This window comes from Heloderma suspectum, chromosome 1 (assembly GCF_057233095.1).
Source record: "Heloderma suspectum isolate Gila_16-S chromosome 1, 16-S_ref, whole genome shotgun sequence".
Taxonomy (NCBI): Eukaryota; Metazoa; Chordata; class Lepidosauria; order Squamata; family Helodermatidae; genus Heloderma; species Heloderma suspectum.
In genome coordinates, this window is record NC_139458.1 from 339,096,318 (window position 1) to 339,116,668 (window position 20,351).

The 20,351-nt window shown below is 43.2% G+C and overlaps 2 protein-coding genes across 12 annotated transcripts in view; one reads left to right on the forward strand and one right to left on the reverse strand.

Moving 5' to 3' along the window:
• LOC146359572 (uncharacterized) overlaps positions 1–6,538 on the forward strand; it is a 41,207-nt gene extending 34,669 nt beyond the window's left edge. The window contains exons 13-14 of the mRNA XM_084827652.1: positions 3,429–3,554; positions 4,653–6,538. Of these exons, the coding sequence (XP_084683778.1) occupies positions 3,429–3,554; positions 4,653–4,774 (248 nt within the window). The 3' untranslated portion in view covers positions 4,775–6,538. The remainder of the gene's footprint in view (positions 1–3,428; positions 3,555–4,652) is intronic.
• Positions 6,539–7,869: 1,331 nt separating this feature from the next.
• The window catches only part of MAP7 (microtubule associated protein 7), a 149,419-nt gene continuing 136,937 nt past the window's right edge, over positions 7,870–20,351 (reverse strand). For 2 of the 11 annotated variants that reach the window (XM_084827645.1, XM_084827641.1), the window contains exons 13-19: positions 19,714–19,809; positions 17,382–17,432; positions 17,248–17,290; positions 14,871–15,009; positions 11,121–11,322; positions 10,930–10,978; positions 9,176–9,965 (exon numbers count right to left, since the gene is read on the reverse strand). In XM_084827645.1, the coding sequence (XP_084683771.1) occupies positions 9,955–9,965; positions 10,930–10,978; positions 11,121–11,322; positions 14,871–15,009; positions 17,248–17,290; positions 17,382–17,432; positions 19,714–19,809 (591 nt within the window). In that variant the 3' untranslated portion in view covers positions 9,176–9,954. Of the gene's footprint in view, positions 9,966–10,929; positions 10,979–11,089; positions 11,323–14,870; positions 15,010–17,247; positions 17,291–17,381; positions 17,433–19,713; positions 19,810–20,351 lie in introns of all 11 variants that reach the window. The other 9 variants (XM_084827647.1, XM_084827642.1, XM_084827649.1 and 6 more) reach the window with 6 other exon arrangements.

Genomic DNA, 20,351 nt, shown 5'->3' on the forward strand with positions numbered 1-20,351 from the left:
TTCAAAAGCCATTGTAGCATGAGGTTTCTGTTGAACCCATGAAACAACAACCTCTTAAAGGGACCGCTTATGTACGAGTTAGATACTGAATCATTATGACTGTGTTTTAGAGCATTTCTACACCAGGGTAAAATTCCATACCCTTACAGAGGCTTCTGCTTCTGGATTCCTTGCAGGATTAAGACTGGTTCCTTTTCACATGGTTTCATCTGTTTTGTTTTCTTTCTGGGCAAATTCTGTATGTTTCATTATACAGCCACTAGATGGCACTGCAATATAGCAAGGCTCCAGAATTTCACCGGAAAGATATTGCACTTTGAAGTCTCTTATTGTGTTCCCCCCCCCCCCGTAGTAAAGAATTAAGTTGCTATAATGGCCAGAAAGGATGGGAGGGGCCCTGGAGGTTGATGACATCATGTAAAAGGCCCACAAAAAAACTGTGAGTGACCAATTACTCACGCACAATAAAAGCCTCATGAAGAAATGCTCTTAGTATTTGTATCACAATGATCCCTATTTTGTAACATAGGCAGTTTTTCCCTCTGTGCCATAGTCTTTGAATCAATCCTTTGGCCGGGGCTCATGGACAAAGGCCCACTGAGGATGATCTTAGGGTCTGGGCAGGCACATATGGGAGGAGGTGGTTCGTCAGATAACCTGGCCCCAAGCCGCTACGGGCTTTGAATGTTAATACCAGCACTCTGGATTGGGCCCAGAAATGGACTGGCAGCCAGTGCAGCTGGAAAAGTACTGGTGTAATGTGATCTCATTGGCCTGTCCCTGTTAACAGTCCTGCTGCCCTATTTTTGACTAGCTGAAGTTTGCAGACTGTTTTCAAAGGCAGCCCCACGTATAACACATTGCCGTAATCCAGACAAGAAGTTATCAGAGTATGGATAACTGTAGCTAGGCTATCTCTGTCCAGATAAGAGTGTAGTTGGTATACCAGCAACAAAAAGTGCTCTGTGCTACTGAGTTCACCTGTGCCTCAAGTGACAGTTCTGGGTCCAAGAGCACCCCCAAACTATGAACCTGATCCTTTAGGGGGAGTGCAACCCCCTCCAGAACAGGTTGAATATGACCTAGCGGGGCAGACAACCCGCTCACTAACGGTATCTCTGTCTTGTCTGGGTTGTTTCAGTTTATTGGCCCACATCCAGTCTATTACTGTGCACTGATTCAGAGCAGCCACCGCTTCACCTGGGTTTGATGAGAAAGAGAGGTAGAGCTGGGTGTCATCCGCATATTGATGGTACCTCAGCTCACACCTCCGAATAACCTCCCCCAGTGGTTTCATGTAGATGTTAAACAGCATGGGGGATAAAATAGAGCGCTGTGGAACCTCATGGCACAATTGCCATGGCACAGAGCAATAATCCCCCAGCACCACCTTCTGGAATCGGCCATCCAAGTAGGAGCGGAACCACTGCAGCGCAGTGCCTCCAACTCCCAACCCAGACAACCTATCCAGAAGGATATCATGGCTGATGGTATCGAAAGCTGCTGAGAGGTCCAGGAGAATCAACAAGGTTGCACTCCCCCTGTCCCTGTCTTGGCAGAGGTCATCCCACAGGGTGACGAAGGCAGTTTCTGTTCCAAAACCAGGCCTGAAGCCCAATTGAAATGGATCTAGATAATCGGTTTCATTCAAGAGTGCCTCTAGTTGTCCTGCAACCACCTGCTCAAGCACCTTGACCAGGAAGGGGATGTTGGCCACCAGCCTATAGCTGTTAATGTCCTGTGGGTCCAGGTTAGACTTTTTCAGGAGTGGCTTGATTACTGCTTCTTTTAAAGAGGCCAGTACCACTCCCTCTCTCAAGGAGGAATTTACAACCTCCTGGACCCAGCCAGACATCCCCTCCTTGTTTGATGTAATAAGCTTTGAAGGGCAAGGGTCAAGCACACAGGTGGTTGACTGGACTTGGCCAAGCACCTTGTTCGCATCCTCGGGCCTCAAAAACTGAAAGTCATCCAATAAAAGTGGACCAGACGGTGCTCTGGACACCACTACCAATGGAACTGCATTAATTGTGGTGTCCATGACGAATCTGAGCGACTTTATTATCAAAGTGCCCTGCAAACTCATCACAGCGTGCTACCGAGGGATCCACAGTCTCTCTCCCTGGTCCAGAATGCAACAGGCCATGAACCACTCAGAAAAGCTCCACTGAACGACACTGAGAAGATGCAGTGCTGGTGGAAAAGACCTGTCTCTTTGCCACCCTCACTGCCACAGGGTAGGCTCGATAATGAGCTCTAACCTGTGTTCGGTCAGACTCGGCACGGGTTTTCCTCCACCTGCGTTCTAGCTGTCTCCCCTCTTGCTTCATTGTCCTCAGCTCGGGTATATACCAAGGAGCTGGTCGCACTGTGCTCAGAGGGAGAGGGCGCTTGGGGACGATCGTGTCAACTGCTCGAGTCATCTCAGCATTCCACAGAGCAACCTGGGCTTCGACAGGAGCACCAGCCATACCAGCAGGAAAATCCCCCAGAGCCCTCTGGAATCCATCAGAATCCATTAGCCTCTGGGGGTGGACCATTTTAATAGGTCCCCCACCCTTGCAGAGGGGAAAGGCTGCCCAAAGTCTAAACCTCAGCAGGAAGTGATCTGACCATGACAAGGGGACAGATGTTAATTCCCCCACTTTCAGATCACCATCCTCCTGCCTAGTTGAGAAAACCAAATCAAGCATGTGTCCTTTTACATGTATTGGGCCGATGACATGTTGGGACAGCCCCATGGTTGTCATGGCAGCCATGAAGTCCTAAGATGCCCCGGATACAGCAGCCTTGGCATGGAAGTTGAGATCCCCCAGGACCATCATCCTAGGAATCCTCAACACCAAGTCCAAGACCACGTCCGTCAGCTGAGGCAGGGAGTCAGATGGGCAATGGGGTAGGTGGTACACCGGTGCCAGGTGAAGACCTTTTTATTCTCCCAGCCATTTTAGCTTCCTAGTCTTTTAGCTTTGGTTTTTTAAATATGTATTTTAAATCTCTGCATTGCTGCTAGGTTTTATTCTGGTTGTATTGTTATATTGTGGTTTTAATGCTTTTATATTTTATATTGTTTTATCCTGTGCTTTTTGGCTTTAATTTTTGTGAACCGCCCAGAATGCTTTGGCTATTGGGCGGTATAGAAATGAAATTAAAAAAAATTGTACACATGAATTTTCAATACCAAAATATTAATAGCTTAACACATTAGTAACCACAGGTTATATCCTAGGGGAGTTTATTCAATATTAAGTCCCATTCATTTCAGTGGATCTTCTCCAAGTAGGACTGACATTGAATAGAACCCGAAGAAAGCAAGAAGTATTCAGCACTGGCAATGTGATATAATACCAACATTTTAATTTAGTTGTAAAATGTTGCTTAATGCATTCTATTCTCTGGTTCTTCCTTTCTCCATATCAATTGGACAGACGAGGCAGTGTCTCTGTTGAAATCCCATATGAATAAGGTTCAGCATTACCTCATGAAGTATCTTATCCACCAGGAGCATCGCTTTCAGCAGCTGGGCATAACCACACTCTGCATATTACAGAAAGGTATGGCCTGCTGTATTCATCTCCAGGACCAAATAAAATCCCATGGGGCCCTATAGCATAATAGCTAAGCTCATCATTGCTTACCAGAAGCACCACAGCTATAATCCACAGCTGAGTCCAGCCCGCTTTTGGTAATGAAAACCAAAGTCCCGCTTTATAAAGGCCTGATGGAAAGTTAATTGAATCTCATTTCACTGAGATTTTAATCAGACATTTATAGAGGCTCGTTTGTAGTATTTGTTACAGGCTTCCTACTGGAACTGAATCTATTCTCATAATTACTTGTAGGAATCCTGGCAACAAAAAATATTTATAGCTCTTAAAACATCTTTTAGGAAGGAAAAAAGCAGTAATCTTTTTATAGTTAAAAAAAAAACAAATTACACAGTGAAGACCCCCCAATTATAGATGTTTTGTCTCAACCAAACAAACCTGACTTGATTTTTAAAAAACATTTCAGTGTAATTCATAACATTGGATACAAAGTCACTTTAAAACAAGAATGCAATTATCTGTGGCTTAGATGGTATTTTCAGGATATAGTCAAGACAGATGAACCTATACCAGAGAGGGAAGTCCAGTCAAACAGCATCACCAAAAGGGCAAAGTAGCAGCAGTTGCTGGGGGCCTGGATGGAAGGTCAAAAGGAGGAAATCATTCTGTAAGGAGGCTCAAGGAATTGGATAATTCCAATAGTAGGGCTAAGCTTAAAAGGAAATACAGTAGGTATCAGGAATGAGATAGTGCAACAACTTGAAACCATGCAAGGGAATGGCTAAAAGAAGGGAGCATTCATGGCTCAGGAAGCAATATTTTCAGGAGACGCTGAACAGATAAATTATCAAAGTACAATAAGCAGGGCTATGCATGCATCCTCTTATCATGATCTTGGAAGGTCATAAAATATCAAAGGCAGGTACTAAACATGAGTAATTGATCACTCTTGCTCTGAGTTGGTCTGTGTTTGATGATTTTGTAGATCCAAACAATGCCAAGCTGTCAGGTCACACCATTTCTCCAATCTCATGTAAACTTATGGCCACATTTGAAAGTAAGTATTTGCTCCCTGCATTATACCTGCATTCTTATTCTCTTCAGATTCAGAGTTTTTATCAGCATTCAGCGAAAGCCAGCTGAAGAAACACCTTGACCACATCCGTCAACAAACTGAAGAAATGCAAGAACTTCTCAGTATTGCTATCAGACACATGGACACATGAGGCACTGTTCTATCTTGTATTAATGTTTTGGTGTAGATCTAGTTTTCTATGTGGCCAGTCTGTGAGTAGGCAGCTGATTCAAGATGTGTATGTCTTACATTCATGCTATGGCCACATCCAAAGCCAGTACATGCATAATAGGATTTCTTATTTCCATAGTTTGGGTGGAAATTAAGGACAAGTTACACAGAAATGTTTCATTATTCAACGCTTAATGATTCACAACAGGATGTATGGACAGATTCAGTTGAAAAACATCTAGTCTGAAGTGATTTAAAAGATCTGTTAGTGTTGTTTGATCCGTGATGTTTGATTCACACATGCAGCTCATTATTTTGATGCATGCATGAATATGCATGTGTGCATCAGCCCTAATGATGATTTTACTATATATGTGCAGGCTGAAGCTTTGCCCCCTCCTTGCTGAGGCATTGATGAACTGCAGGATCATGCACTTGCAGATTGATCCATCTTGCCATAGGATCGGCTCTGAATGCATAGCATTGTATCCAGGTACCCCCGCCCCCGGCCACTGACAGAAAGTCTTCAGTTAGTGGAATGGAGAGCAGCCCACCCCCCACTCTCAAAATCTGCTCCAAAGGGTTGGGAACCCTTTGGAGCAGATGTGTGTGTGGGCGGAGGGGGGGGAGTCTTCCTCCCACAAGTGGCAATGTTAGATTTTGCCTGTATGGCCCTGGATGTTTTACCAGTCTTGAACTGGCCTGCCACAAAGTTTGCAAATTGAGACAATCTTCTAATACACCATGGCTGAATCTTAACAGTTTTTTTTCAGCCATCTGGTAGAAAACAAATTAGTGTACAGCTTTCCAAGTGAATTTTTAAAAATAAGTTTATTAAAATAGGCATTTCCAGAAAGAAATATTTGTGTACGCAATATGTTTTGTGCTAGCTGGTACCAGTAGATGATGTTACCCACTGTGTGTGTTTATGTTTATACATGAATGACCAATGAGTTCTGTTAGTGCCTGAGGGTACGTTCTGCTGGAGCACTTCAATTTGAGACTTCAGTTTCAGCATCAGGATTTTAGCACATTTGCTAAACATTAATTTCTTGGCATGTTTCAGAAAACTGGCTAGCTTGCTCCAGGGTGTAATTAAAATATTATCCAGCTTTCAAAATAAATAAATAAATTTGACAATCTGTATCACTGTAACTCAAATTCTACACATTTTAGGAAGACCAGTAGGTACGATACTCCACGTTATCCAAATTCATGATGTGACTCCTGATGCTTTACAAAATAACTGCAAGAACCATCTAGGCAAACTCCATTTAACTTCCACTGTCTCTGTATTTGGCCCTGTAGCAACAGACAGAAGTTCTGCTCACATTAACCTTGATATGCCTTAGAGTATCACCTGCTCACAGCTTTTCACAATGATTTCCCCCATATTGTCTTACCTTCTTCCTGCTCATCAAAACTCTGAGTCCTTTGCACTGATCCCTTATTTAATACACATAGCTTTAGAGTACAGTACACTTGAGCATATCAAAACAAAGTCGTAGTTGGCAGAACGTTTTAGCAGTACATCTGAAATAACCATGGCAGCTTTTTCTCTAAAACGTTCTTGTGAATACAACTTTTAACAATAGCTGGATGTTCAGTTGAATTATGTCTGTAATTCAGAGGACACGAACATTTGTGAAACAGGGTTAAGAATTATGTCACTGTGGATTAAAGGTAGGTATACATTACATTGGCCCAGATAACAGAACTCATTAAAATCTTACCTTACTACTTGAATATTCTGATCTTTTATAAACAGTGAGCACTACTGTGCTTGAGAGAGGTGCATGTTAAAATGAGATGAACAATCAGGCCAATCTGAAGGACACAAAATAGTGTCCAAGCTTTAGAATTCTCTAGATCTCTTCATCAGGCTAGAATGTAAAACGGGGGGAGGGGGGAAGGGGGGAGGAAAAAAGCTGGCTGATGTTGAAACCATGGAGTTTGCATTTAATCACATAATTAATTTAGATGGAATGTGGGAGGAGCTTGAGGACATTCAAATTAGCCTCTGCTGTGTGCTGTGATTATTTTTGGTTGTACCTAGAACTGTCGCTGGGCTGATGGGATGAAGAAACAGGCAATGGTTGATCCCCCATTTTTTAAAATAAAAAAATCCAGCTCCTTGTTCCAAAGATCCCTTCCTCCAAAAGGAGGAGTCCTTCCATCAGATAAAGAAAACTTTTGCATCCATCTTAAGAGTAATTTTGAATTAACTGCTTTTAAATTTGCTAATATGCTACAATGGCTATCAACCTTACAATAATTTTGTAGATCAGAGTATAGCTGTAATTCAACACTGAAACCACACTTGACATTGGGTTGGATCCAGCTTTTTTTGCACAGGTGGGAAGGAGCATTCTTTGCCAATTGTGGGGAATGGACAAAAACTGTCTCCTCGTTTTTGCCAGCAGAAATGCACCATCAGAAGCCTTCTGTGGATAGCAACAGCCCTTCTATCATGCAAAGAAAACGCTGTATCCAGCCAGGGATTTGCCTAAACATATATTGAAAAAAGTGTCCATGCCCCGATTATATTGATATTTTATGGTACAAAGGCTCTTATGGCTGACATGCCTTCAATTTATTTATTTATTTATTTATTGCATTTATACCCCGCCTTTCTCCCTCTCGCAAGGAACTCAAGGCGGCTTATATTATCCTCAAGGACGTTCCACTATTATCCCAATAGAGAGAACACCTCTGAGATGCACAGTCAGAGCCTGTCCCTCCAAGGATGTGAATAGCTGTATGCTCAGGAGCTGATGGATATTTTTTTCCAACCTCTTGCTATTGAAAAAAAGAAAAAAGTTGAAATACTGCTTTCCGTGCAGGAAACAGGAACACTTCATGTCTGTGCTACCAGGAGTGTGGGTCAAACTTTTGAAATCCACACCCAAATCCTGCCTTACACCTAGTTCTGACTGATTCTTCTGTAATATGAGCTTGGATGAAGCTTCCTTTTTTCTCACTCCCCAAATATACAAAGGAAAATATTAAAGTGTTCAAAACCTCAATAGCAACGAATGCACCAACAATTAAAATTATTAAAAGTAGGAATTTTTTATATAATGTTTATTTGATACTTATATCCTATATAGATTGGAAGAAAAAAACCCCACATAATTCAGACATTTTAAATGCAATAGCTATGTACAGGGAGCATAGAGAAAAATAGAAAAATAATTTTGTTTTGCTATATCACAAACAGTTATTAAAACCTTCACACTACCTTTTGTTCTTCCCTCTCCTACAATTTCCTCTAGCTCATAAAACATCGCTGACTCAATTTCCAGCACAGTTGGTATAATTTTCTTTGAAATGACATGCACCCTGTAAATAACACCAATTGAAGTGTTTTGCATATCTCCTGTCCTTATGACAAACATCACTTGGGAGATGGATTTCCTGCTATATTGGTAATAGACATCCCAGTCTAACTGAAAGTCAACAAAAGCTCTCCTTTTGTCTTAAACTGGCATATCAGCATTATCCAGCTTTGGTAGCATGGTGTAGTGCAATGTATCTATAGCAATAGTTAGTTCTAAAAGGCTTATATATAAAAACAAAAAAGTGGGCAAAGTTTAAGCAGCAGCAGATGCAAAATATTACAGAGGACAAAAACGTCAGATGGAGCAGATGAACTTCAGGAGCAACAGGATAAGAAAGCTTCCTCTTGAACAGGCAAACTTTCACCTGATCTGCCCAATTTATTCTGGAACAGCCAGTCCTAGATGGAATTGCTATAGGCAAGGGGTGGGAAGCCATTTTCAGCCTGAGGCTCTGGGCACACACATTGGGTGGGGTAAGGGGATGCGAGCACTGAGCAAGGCCGGCACGTGACACCTGACATGCTTGCCATCCTGCTGCTCAACAGAAAGGACTGGAGCCCTCCAAATCTTTTTCAATTTTCTATTGCAGTACTTGATTACCACCCACCCAGTTTGGCCTGCATTCCCAGGCACTATGAGTGGAATCCAACTGGACGTTCTCCATCTATCCCCCCTGCAGCTCCCCACCTCCATGCCACCTGAAAAGATGCTCCAGAGGGGGCCCCAACTTCCAGAGCAGATTTTGAGGGTAAACAGGGTGGAGGGAGAATTGCCCCATTCTGCTGATAGCTGCAGTTTTGTCAATGGAACTACTTCACTGAATTTTACCTCATGACACCAAAAATACCTGGTTCTGGTTTGCTAGGAGCCTCTGTAAACTTCATCGATCACACCATCCACTGAAAAGTGCGCTGCTCCTTAATTTTTCAAGGCTGAAGAGAGCTCACAGGGCCCACATCAATCCCAAAGACACTGCTTTATACCTAGTATTCTCTTAACAAAGTCGAACCTAACAAAAATCAAGTTAGCAATGCAGTTTTCGCCACATTTTTCTATGATTTATTTTGTACTGAACAAAATTAATAAATACATTATCTAGGATAACAACAGGTTTTCATTTCATCCATGAAAAAATAATGCTTTCAATTTTTCACATTTTAAAACCTGCTGTATTACTTTATTATTTTTTTTTAAAGAAAATGGAAGAAGACAGTAGTGATGTCTAAATATATAGAATGTCCATGTAGGAGTTACATTTACAAGAACCTGATACAGAAGCCTATATTTTGCCCCCATAATTAAGAGTTCTCTGCAATAATATTTAAACCAACAGGTTCAAATAAAAAAAACAACACCCCAGTAACCCTACTTGTAGAGCAGTGAGGCATTTACTTTTCAAGTATTCAATCAGTAAAATGTAAAAGATTCTTTGCTGATTTTACATTATAGTCATCTTCAAAACAAAACGAAAACCATCAGGTCCATTATCCCAATCAGCCTGTTATTGTTAGAATCCACTTAATCTTTTTTCCTCAAGAATGCAGAAAATATCCATTATGCTACCCAAAGGAACTTGCTGAATAAAAGCAATTTATGAAACATGATTTTCCTAGTGGTGAGATATATTTGATAGACTTGGATTATCTTGCTATTCCCAATAAATTCTTCTGCTGGCTTTGCTATGGTCTTAAAAAAAATGTCCAAGAAATCTTTAGAAAATTCAAGAGTGCAAAAAGTACAACACTCCTTCATAGCATGGAAGGGACTCCATTGGCCGCAGAGGGCTTTCACTTCGCCTGTGGTAATTCATAAGCCGATATCAGACAACTTCTACAAGGAAAGCCAGTAAAGAACAAATTAGCAGAGCAAACAGATCTTTATAGAAAAAGGCTGCAAGGAAGAGTCCTTTTATAATAATAATTAACAATACCTTGGATCCTAAGTTCCCATGAGTGGAACTCTGCTTATGGGATACTCCTAGTGGCAGAAAGCGGAGGAGGCGATTTCCACCAATTCCTTCTTCCCTCTGCAGCCCCACTGTATCTCCTGAAAATCTGCTTCAGAGAATTGGGGGATCCTCTGGAACAGTGTGGGAGGGGGTGTTGGGGACTGCAGGGAGAAGGGGGAAATTATCAAAAACTTTCTGCTCCACCGCTGGAGTGCAGCCTCTTCCATTCATGGAAGGCCAACTCAGGATCCAAGCCATAGGAAGAAAATATAAACCACAGAACTAGTTCCAACCTGTGGTGATCACATGGAAAGCGGTCAACAGCCTTGAACTATTGACTGGAAGCAGGCATTTGCATGGGTGCATCTTGTCAGGAAGGGTGGGAAAAGCTGCACCTGCCAAAATTCCTATTTCAGCACATTTATTAAAGGTGCAGGCGCCTTGTCCTTTACATCTTATCATCCTGGGGTGCTTCCAGATGGAGGATTTCTAGTGCTAACACTGAAAAAGGCATTGCACAGCTATTCCATGTTCTTTTCAACGGGTTTTTTTCTGCTACGAGAAACGGTGGAAGCAGCAATGGGAAAGTACAGGAGGGCTAAAAATGGAAGACGAAGGCATCTGGCACTCCTGTAAAACTCCATGAATTTTATTTGTACAATTGCACAAATAAAACCCTTGTCTAGAAGCACCCCTACCAAAATTTAAGGAGTATATCGGCTTCTTAAGAAACATGGTTTTGTGGGCAGGGAAGAAGAAGTTTATACTTGGAACAAAAGTTTTACAGTGAATAATTCATTTGAATTTCAGATTGGTGAAGTGAACTACATGTCAAGTGAAACTGACCATCAAGTTTCTGGCTCTCTCTATCCTTCCATTTAGACTGCAGGTTGATCTAAAAAGCATAATACATATTTTTAATGCGGAACTTAGATTTCATTCCCTGCCCTGAACTTGTACTTAATAGTTAGAAATTAGATGGTTAAAGAGATTTAAGCAAACCTACCTGCCGTTTGATGTGTTTGAACATTATCTACCTGAGGCAATGGCCCTAGCGTCCCCTTCTCTTCAAAGGCCAAAATCGGAGTCAAAGGAATGTCAGAGCTCTCTTTCTCATCATTGTTCAAGGCATCCAATCTGGATGGTTTAGTTCCCACGGGTAAGCTGATGAGCTCTTCAAAGTTTTCATCCTGCATAGTCACCCCATTTTCATTTGGATATTTTCCTGGGTTGAGATTACTGAAATACATGAATCAGTAATGTATCTTACTGGTAACAAAAAAACATTTCATAGGCAAACAAAGGATTATTTTTACTCTGCAAATACTGTAAGTCATGTCAAATACCTGCCACTCACAAATGTTGAGCATGTAAACACATGACAATCAACAAATTATACACTGACTTAACTACCGAAGAATTGAAATTCTCCATGTGAATGAGAATGCATCAAGCATTCTTCTTTTGGGCTAACAACAACCTCCCCTGGTTTTCTGTCAAGCACTCTCCTCTCCAGTGTCTACACGATTTGCAGGTTTTTTAAAAACACAGTCTGTAATTGACATCATCTGGTGTGCAATTTGAAGAGACAGATACACACATGGATAAATACTGACAGCAGGTGGTTCTTCCTAATGAATCTGAAGCACAATAAAAACTTGCCAAGCAGTACTGGTTCCTTTATAAATTGGACATATTCCTATTTTATGATTGGATTGTAGTGGGTGCCTGTAACATATGCCTGTTACATTAATGTTTTTGTTTGCATTGTTAAATGTGACCCAGGTAAGATAGGGTTAATAAGAGTATGAGAGAGTGAGTGAAAGGTGGGAGGGGCTTATGTGCCTGTGAGGATTCTGAGGTTATAAAAAGAATGAAGTGACAGACAAAGACAATAGATAGTGACTAAAAAAGCTACATCTAGTGAATGGTGTTTTGGGAATAGGTTTTAGATGGGGTAGAGTAGGTAGGTTAGGGTCAGGCACAGACTCATTACTAATAATTCATAACTCTTATTAAATATATTTCTATTGGTTTCATTTTTAACTACAAAATCCCACGTGTTGGTTTATTTGATTGCACTGCCATTAGAAAAACTCATTTCCTTATTACTTCTCCTGTACTGGATAGAGGGAACCAATTAGGCATCTTGGTCGTCTCTTGAACTCAGAGAGTAAAAAGGGCTGAAGCTTGGTGTGTCAGGGTGACCCAGTGGAGGCAGACATTCCTGAGGGGGTTTTCTTCTCAATTTCATAAGGAGGAAGCTGAGGAAGGTAGCATGCAGGGTAGGCGCGTCACAGTGTCTTCTTTGTCCTTTTCCCTAGAGGCAACTTCCCTGCCCCATCACATGATCAGAAGCTGTCCAGGTGGTCTGTTCACTTTGGGTGCCTGCTCATGGAAGAAGTGGGGAAGGCCACAATGTCCTTATCTCTGTTCAGTAGAGGGCTAGGGGGACAGGGAGTAGTCAGCAAGGCAGATTTGCCTTCCTCAGCCACTTCTGCTTTTAATCAGAAGAGCTCACGGGAAGCAAACACACTCTCTCTTCAGCATAGTGAAGCTCTGCCAGTGTGGGGGATGTGAAGGGGAAGCGCATATTCCTTAGTCTCTCCCACTTGCAAGCAGGGGGGATAGATTCCCCAGAAAACGTTTGCCTACAATAGTCCCACCTTTTCTATACAGGGTTGCAAAGAGGAAAAGACACCTCTGAACTCCCACAAGAACCGCTACACTGAAGTGCAACAGTCTGAAGGGAAGAGAGCTGGGTAAACATCCCCTAGCTCAGGGGCGTGAGAATCACCGCACATCGGTTTGGTAGGCATGGACAGGCAATGCATTTCTGGGCCACAACCAGACCGAAACCCTCCCACACTGTGGACACCATGGCAAAGATAAGAGTTCGCATTTGTGAAAACATAATGATACTGATATAATATCAGCATAATTTTACTCCTGATGTCTGATCATTGCTATATCAGTGGCATTAACTTTGAATAGAATGTTTATATTACCAAACACAGCCAGCACTATTCAGTCACATGGCTGTGACTATGGGACACCAGAAGGAATAAATATGCAACTCTGAGTGGAAATTTTGATCCAACTAAAGACTAGCAATGCTATTTACTCTCTGGTTCAAACTGGATTCCCTCTTCTCCTTTGATATCCAACTCCAAAAGAGAGTTCTCTATGAAAAGTCGCTAGGACTTCATTCTAAATCTCCTTAGGAGCCACTGAGTAAAACCCACATTTTGGTTCCATAACAGTAATACAATCCACTTACTTCTCAATAGCAGCCAATCTGCAGTCTTGCCGATCTATTTATTATGTATGACTTTAAAAAAACCCGAGCTTCCCCTTTTAAAATCAGAATACTGTAACTACACTTTTTGTTCAGTCCTTACCCCTTGGATGTACTGATGTTCTATCTGGACACTGAATATTCTAACAGAAGTTACTATGGCAGTATCCACCGGACTGCAGGTAGTGAGATACTTTTATGCTGGAGAAATAACTGAAGTCTTAATGGCTTTCTTCTGCCATCCTATATGACCTTATGATGTATGAAACACAGCTGAACACTCAAGTATTGCTCACAGAGCTTCTCTCAGGACTGCTCTACACCTTTATGCAGTGGTTTATAGTGTTTACTATAAATGTTGTTTACTTTTGTACTTCAAATTGTTATTCTTTTAATTGTTATTTGTAACATGTTTCCAGCTGCCGTGAGGGCATTGTGGAACTATGTTGGCTGAGTATAAATGTTAAAACCAACACAGTAAAATAGTGTTTGCACACTCGCATACTCCCTCTCCCCTGCCCTTGCCTTTTGCACCTGTGACAAGGAGATCAAAAGCTTCCGCTTTCAGTTTCAAAGTAACTGCAGTTCCCCATGATGTCCTAACTCAGGGAACTGTGGTTTGTTAATGAGCAGAAGCCAGGATCAAACTGTGGTTTTAGATACTGGCTGTTCTCAAACCATAGTTTAAACAAACCACAGTTCCCAAGTGCGGACATCACAGGGAAGTGCAGTTAGCTTAAAACTGAAAGGGAAAGCTTTCCATCGCCTCATGGGTGTGACAGAGGAGGAGAGGGAGGGGAGTGCATGAGCCCAAGGTTTACCACAGCTCATTCTCAGAGTGAGGACCATGTTTCCTATTCTGTCTGAACCAAGCCTATGAAGGGTAGTGTAGTTCTCCTTGAGGCTGGAGTGATGTGCCAATGCCAGCTGCTGCCCATCCAGGAAGGAGATGAAAGCTTCGAATGCACAAAGACATTTTTCCCCCTGCCTCATTCTAGTGATGCCAAAAAAGCTTTTGGGAAAAAATAATCCAGAGGTTTGCCGAGGCTCCTGTACAAGGGCAAGCATTCTCTTTTGTACACTGAAAAGCCGACGTCAGGCCTATACAATTGTTCTGTCAATGTAACTTCTGAAGCAGCTTCTTTCCTACTAATGACGGAGTGCAGACAGAAGGAGAAAATGACTTCTTATTACTCATTCATTTTTAAGGAATATGCTCTTAGTTTCTAAGCAGCAAATGGTGCTTTCAAGTATGACTTGGCTTACTGAGAGCCATAATTTTTAATGCAGCCAACCTTACTGACACTAAATGCTACCCAGAGTATTTGATTGTGGGGCGGGGGGGGGGGGAGCACATGATGAAAACACTTTTGAAAGGAACACACACAAAAAGGGAAAATAATGTGATTTAATATACTTTCATCTGAGTAAGAAGAAACACCTGACATTGCCAAATAAATCTCCCTCTCATAAGCAACATGTCTCTCACCTGTCTAGGTTTACTGTGGGCTGATGAGAAATGAGCACATGGGTATGGGTCACTGTTTCTCCGTTGAGTGGAGATTCTGGCACACATGGAACCTGAGAGCCCATCATAGGGCTTAACGGAGATGTAAGACTGCTCACTGCTAGAGAAGAAGAAAAAGAGGTTGTCCGCATACTGTTTTGTCTTTATTTCAGTCTAGCGATATGTTCAGAATGTATTTTTTTTGTACAGACATGCAACAGTTCAAAAGTCTTCTAAGCTAGATTTCTTTCTTTCTAAATGTATTATTTACATTTATATCCCACCTTTTTTCCTCTTGCAAGTAACCCAAGGTGGCTTACATGTAGGGATGTGTGAACCCACCCTCATCCAGGTTCTCTGGGTGCCTGCCCAACCCCTGCCCCTGCTTGCCATTCCCCAGATCATGCTCAAGCTCTCCTGCGCTCACCCCAGCAAATGTATATGTTTGCAAATGTGCAAAAATGTGCATTTTCGTTAAAATGCCCATTTTGCACATACACAAATATGTGCATTTTTGCAAACACCATTTTATTTTTCAAAAAATGGCAGCAGTGGAGCTCGCTGAGGCCACCAGGGTGAGGGGGCGAGTGGGGGCAGGGGCTTGGCGAGCAGGGCTTGGGGGTGCGGGCAGGGGGGGTTCCGCCAGATTCCCAGATGGAATCAGGTGCCTCTGCCATCCCTACTTACATGGTCCTTCTCCTCTCCATCTCATCATCACAACAATCCTGTGAGGTAGGTTAGGCTGAGCGTCAGTGACTGGCCCAAAGTCACCCAGTCAGCTTCACAGCCAAGTGGGGACTAGAACCCAGATCTCCTGAATCCCAGTCCAGTACTCTAACCACTACTCCGCAATGGCTCTAGATCCTCTGCTCTTACACATATTTCCAGATGCATGGGAACCAGCTAGAAATATTCATTGGAAAGTACGCACCTCTCCCTGTATATACCTGCCTAAGTATTGAGATCCGCTGAGGGAGCTCTACTCTGCATCCTACCACTGGGACCGCTACATTATCCAGAGACATGAGAGAAGGCTTTTCTCAGCTCCAGTGCCCCAGTTATGGATGGTCCTCCCCTTGAAGGCCAATCTAGCACTGATTATGGCCTCATTTCGGTGCCAAGTTAAGACTCAAACGTTTGGGTCTTATGGGCTGTAGCTCGGTTTTTATTCGTTTGCTTGGGCTGTTGGTCATTATAATGGCTTGTTTTTATGTTGAATTTGTATTATTATTATTGTATCCTGCCCTGAGTTCAATCCATTGGGGGGGGGGGTTAGAAATATGCCATCAATCAATCAAATGTACTCTGCACATGCTGAGAAGTGCTCTCTTGGAGAGGGGCCAAAACACATGCTTTGCATACAGAAAGTCCCAGGTTCAATCCCCAGGTGGGACTGGAAAGTCCCTGGAGAGCCACTTCCTATCAATGCAGAGGATACCAAGCTAGATGCATCAATAGTCTGATTTGGTATAAGGCAGTTCCCATGTTAATTCCTTAATGCACGGCATGTTCCAGGCTTGAGGCAAGGATACAGAGAGATTTCAGGGCTCTGGCTCCAATTAAACTCTGAAAAGGTTTTCTTTCCCTTGTGGCATCACTGAAACATCTAATATCCAATTAGTAACAACCTCATGGATTTACGAAACAATCTAGCATAAAATCTTTCCTTCTACACCTCTTTTGCTCAGAAATCATAACATCATTTGTGCCCTTCTGTCATTTTAATATGTTATAAGATGCAAATGGAAGTACTTTACTATAGTACCTTAATTACACTTGGAAACCATTGACTCTATCATTCTCATAGAGGACATGCAGATGGTGAGATTGATGATGGAACCAAATATTCTGCCCAGACTAATTAAAACTGACCCCCAACCAAATAATTATCTAACAGTTTAGCTGATTAATATATCACTTAAACTAATTAAAGCTTGCAGCCCTAATTATATTGATCATTGTATTTGTAGCAGACTATTATGTCTTTTCATGGATTCAGTCTCCGATCCATCATTGATATTTAATAGACTCATAGAATCATAGGGTTGGAAGGGGCCTACACGACCATCGAGTCCAACCCCCTCAGTGCAGGAAGCCTGATTCTCAGGTGGTCTCCCATCCAAGTACTAACCAGGGCGAATATTTGGATTTGTTGTTGTTGTTCAGTCATGTCCGACTCTTTGTGACCCCATGGACCATAGCACGCCAGGCCTTCCTGTCCTGCGCTCTCTCCCGGAGTGTGCTCAACTTCATATTCATTGCATAATATTTGGATTACTAGTTTTTAAAAACCACTCTGACTCAACCACACTCTGAAAAACAGTTTCAATCCTAAACTAGATGAACCCAAAAGTAATACCTGTTTCTTTTTCTATCTCTCCATTTTGTTGTTCATTTGATTTCTGTAAAACAAACCAATTTAAGTTAGAAGCTGCACTGGAAGAATACACGCACAATATTTTCTTCTGAGAGAAGATAAAATTTAGTACATACCTTCTCTGCAGCTTCCGTTCGCCTAGTTCTTTTCATAATTTCCTCAAGACGCTACAAAGACAATGAGAGGAAATGCTATTTATTATGCAAAAAGCAACAGTAGCTGTGTTGTGTATAAGCAAAATTCCAAATAACTTTATTAGGCCAACCAAATGTTCACCAAAAATGTGCAAGCTTTGAGGACCTTCTCCTCAGGCAAGATGTTGCAAAAAGCACCACAAGATGTACTGTGGCTTCCTTCCCTGACAGCTTTTAAACGGGCCTTGAAGACCTGGATGTCCCAGTCTGCTTTGAAATGAATGGCTGCCCAATTTTATTTTACAGATGGGAATGTACCGTTCTGGCTGTTTTACATGTTTTACGCTGCTGTTTTACTTATTCGTATTTTATATTTAATTATTTTAAAATGTTACCTCATAAAATGCCTTGGAGAGGCTTTGTCTCCAAAGGCAGCATAAGAGCATTTTAAATAAAACAACAACAACCAGAATATGCTGCAGCCTGCCACTTCTCCAACTGTTGTGGAATGAAGTGCCTCTCAGCTGAAGTGCCCTGAAATGGGCTGCTTCAGTCTCAGGGACTCAGCAGGAGGAAAAGGTGGTGGCAGTGGTAGCGAGGGGGCAAGTGAACAAGCTGCCTCCTGCCATGCTTCCTCACCCCCTTTGCTCATGCTCAGGAATGAGCTTAACTACCCCTCCCCCCATTGCCACGGCCTCCTCCTCTGCCACCTGCTCAGTCCATGAGACAGAGAAGCCGCCCATCAGACAGTGGTGGGCCACCGGGTTCCCTGACAGGTGCTGGGGAGGTGGCAATTGCGTGGCTGTTGCCTGTACCAGCGTTTGATTTGCTTGCTTTGTTGCAAACCCATATACATCGAGCTCTCTCTTGATTAAAGCACATTCACAGCACTGCAATGCCCCTTTGGGCTGACCCCCTCCCATGCAATTGGAATCACATGGAAAGGGAGGAACGGGGCCACACATGCTGGCACAGCCCCACCATGGTGTCCTTCGCGGAGGAGCGTATGTGACGGGAAGCCTGCTGTACACACGTGGGCTCTTCCTGTCATTTGGAACACCGATTGTGCTGGGTTCCCAATCCCAGCAAGAGCCTACTCAAGTACAGCAGGCTCCCCTTTACAGGTGTTTCCCTGAATGGTGGAGTAGGTGGCTGCAATGATGGGGTTGGGGCAGAGCCCTACTGTCCCTCTCCATGCCATTACGATGGGCCCTTTGTGAGCTGGACGACATCAGCGGGCATGGCCCCGCCCACTGACATCATTCCCCAAGCACCAAGGCAGGATCTCCTCCTGCTGGGAAGAGCGCCTGCTCCTCATGGTGCTGGCCGAGGCTCTGGCTGCCATGGGGGCCCTGTACGCTGCACAGAGCCATGCAGGCAGCACTGGGAAGAGCACCCACTCCTCCCAGCACTGGCATACATGCTCCAATGTGTGCTGGAGGTAAAAGTGGGGAATTCTTCCAGGGGGCCGAGCCCCACCTCCTGGAGGGACCCAGGGAGGCTCCGTGGGCTGGATTAGGCCTGCAGGACAGAGGTCTGGCATCCCTAGAGGAACATAACAACTCAGTCATGCTGGATCAGTCCTAAGGCCAGGGTGGACACTGAGCCCATAGAATCCAAGAATAGTTCTGATTCTGAGGAAGAGCAGTCGCTCCTGGGAGAGGAGCGCGCTCCTCTTTCCCAGGGCCCACAGCTGACGGAGATTCCTCCCACCAGCATTCCTAGTTTAGTTAGCAGTCCAGGGAGTGACCAAGCACAGATAGCAGACTTGGTGGATGCACGACGCAGACGCAGAGAGCGGTGCCAGATGGAGGGCGCGGAAAGGAGGCGAAGTGCCAGGTTGGCGCGCAAACAACGGCTGTGCCCAGAGGATCCAAGGGAAAAGGGGAGGGACTCTCCCTAGTCCTTAAGTTCAGGGGTCTGCCAGTAATTCCCTTTCAAATGGGGACCAACTGTTCCAACTTAGGGCATAGGTACTGTGCTGCTCAGATCCAGTTGCAAACGGTATAGTTGTTAAGTTGTAAAAGAAGAATAAAGCTTTGAAAGGAATCCCTTTGTCCGTGTCTGGACTTAGCTACTGGATTAGACTGAGAGGGCCCTCCAAGGAGCCCTTGACACTATCTAGTCCAGCATTCTGTTGAGACAGCGGCCAACCAACCACCGCAAAGGGCTCAAGTCTCTTCTCGATGTAGATCTGCCTTGGCCCTTAAAGTCAATAGTCGGATATCCACATGACTGAAAGCACAAGGGAGTTCCAGTCACCATCTACAAAAATGGGAAAGCTCCAGTTGCATGCAAGATCGTGTTCTGTTACCTTCTTCCTTTCTAAGCGCTCTTGTTCTTCCCTCTGGAAATGCTTTTCACGCTCTAACCGAATCCGCTCTTCTCGTAACCGAGCTTCCTCTTCTTTCTGAGTGATGACACAGCAAAGGAAAACATGGATTTACTTTCATGGAGCTATCAACGACAACTGCTTACCTGCATGTCAGATTTTAACTAGCCGGATAGCTTATTTCTGTGCTAAACTGCTGCAATCCCATAAGCACATGCCAAGAGGCTGCATAAGCGCAGCACAGTTTTCAGCAGGCTTGTGGGGGGATTGCTCAAACGAACAGCCCACACACTCACTCCCAAATCCATACTGAAAAGGCTCAGAAGCAACTTAAAATTTGGCAAAGCAAGGGAAACTGGGTGTTAGCACAGCTCATAAAAAGCAAACATAACCGCACTGAATGATCAATCTCATTACTTCTCTGTGTTGCAACCACAATTTTCTTTCAGATTAAACTGGGGGAATCTAAATTTGGTTCTATGCTCTTATATATCTTCATAAAATTAAAATAGTGATGTTCCTGGAGTGCTTTGAGGATCATTAGCCTTTCTGCCTGTACATAATTCTTGCCTCCACTGTTACTCCTGGTGCCTATATTTAAAGGAGAATTTGAGTGCCCT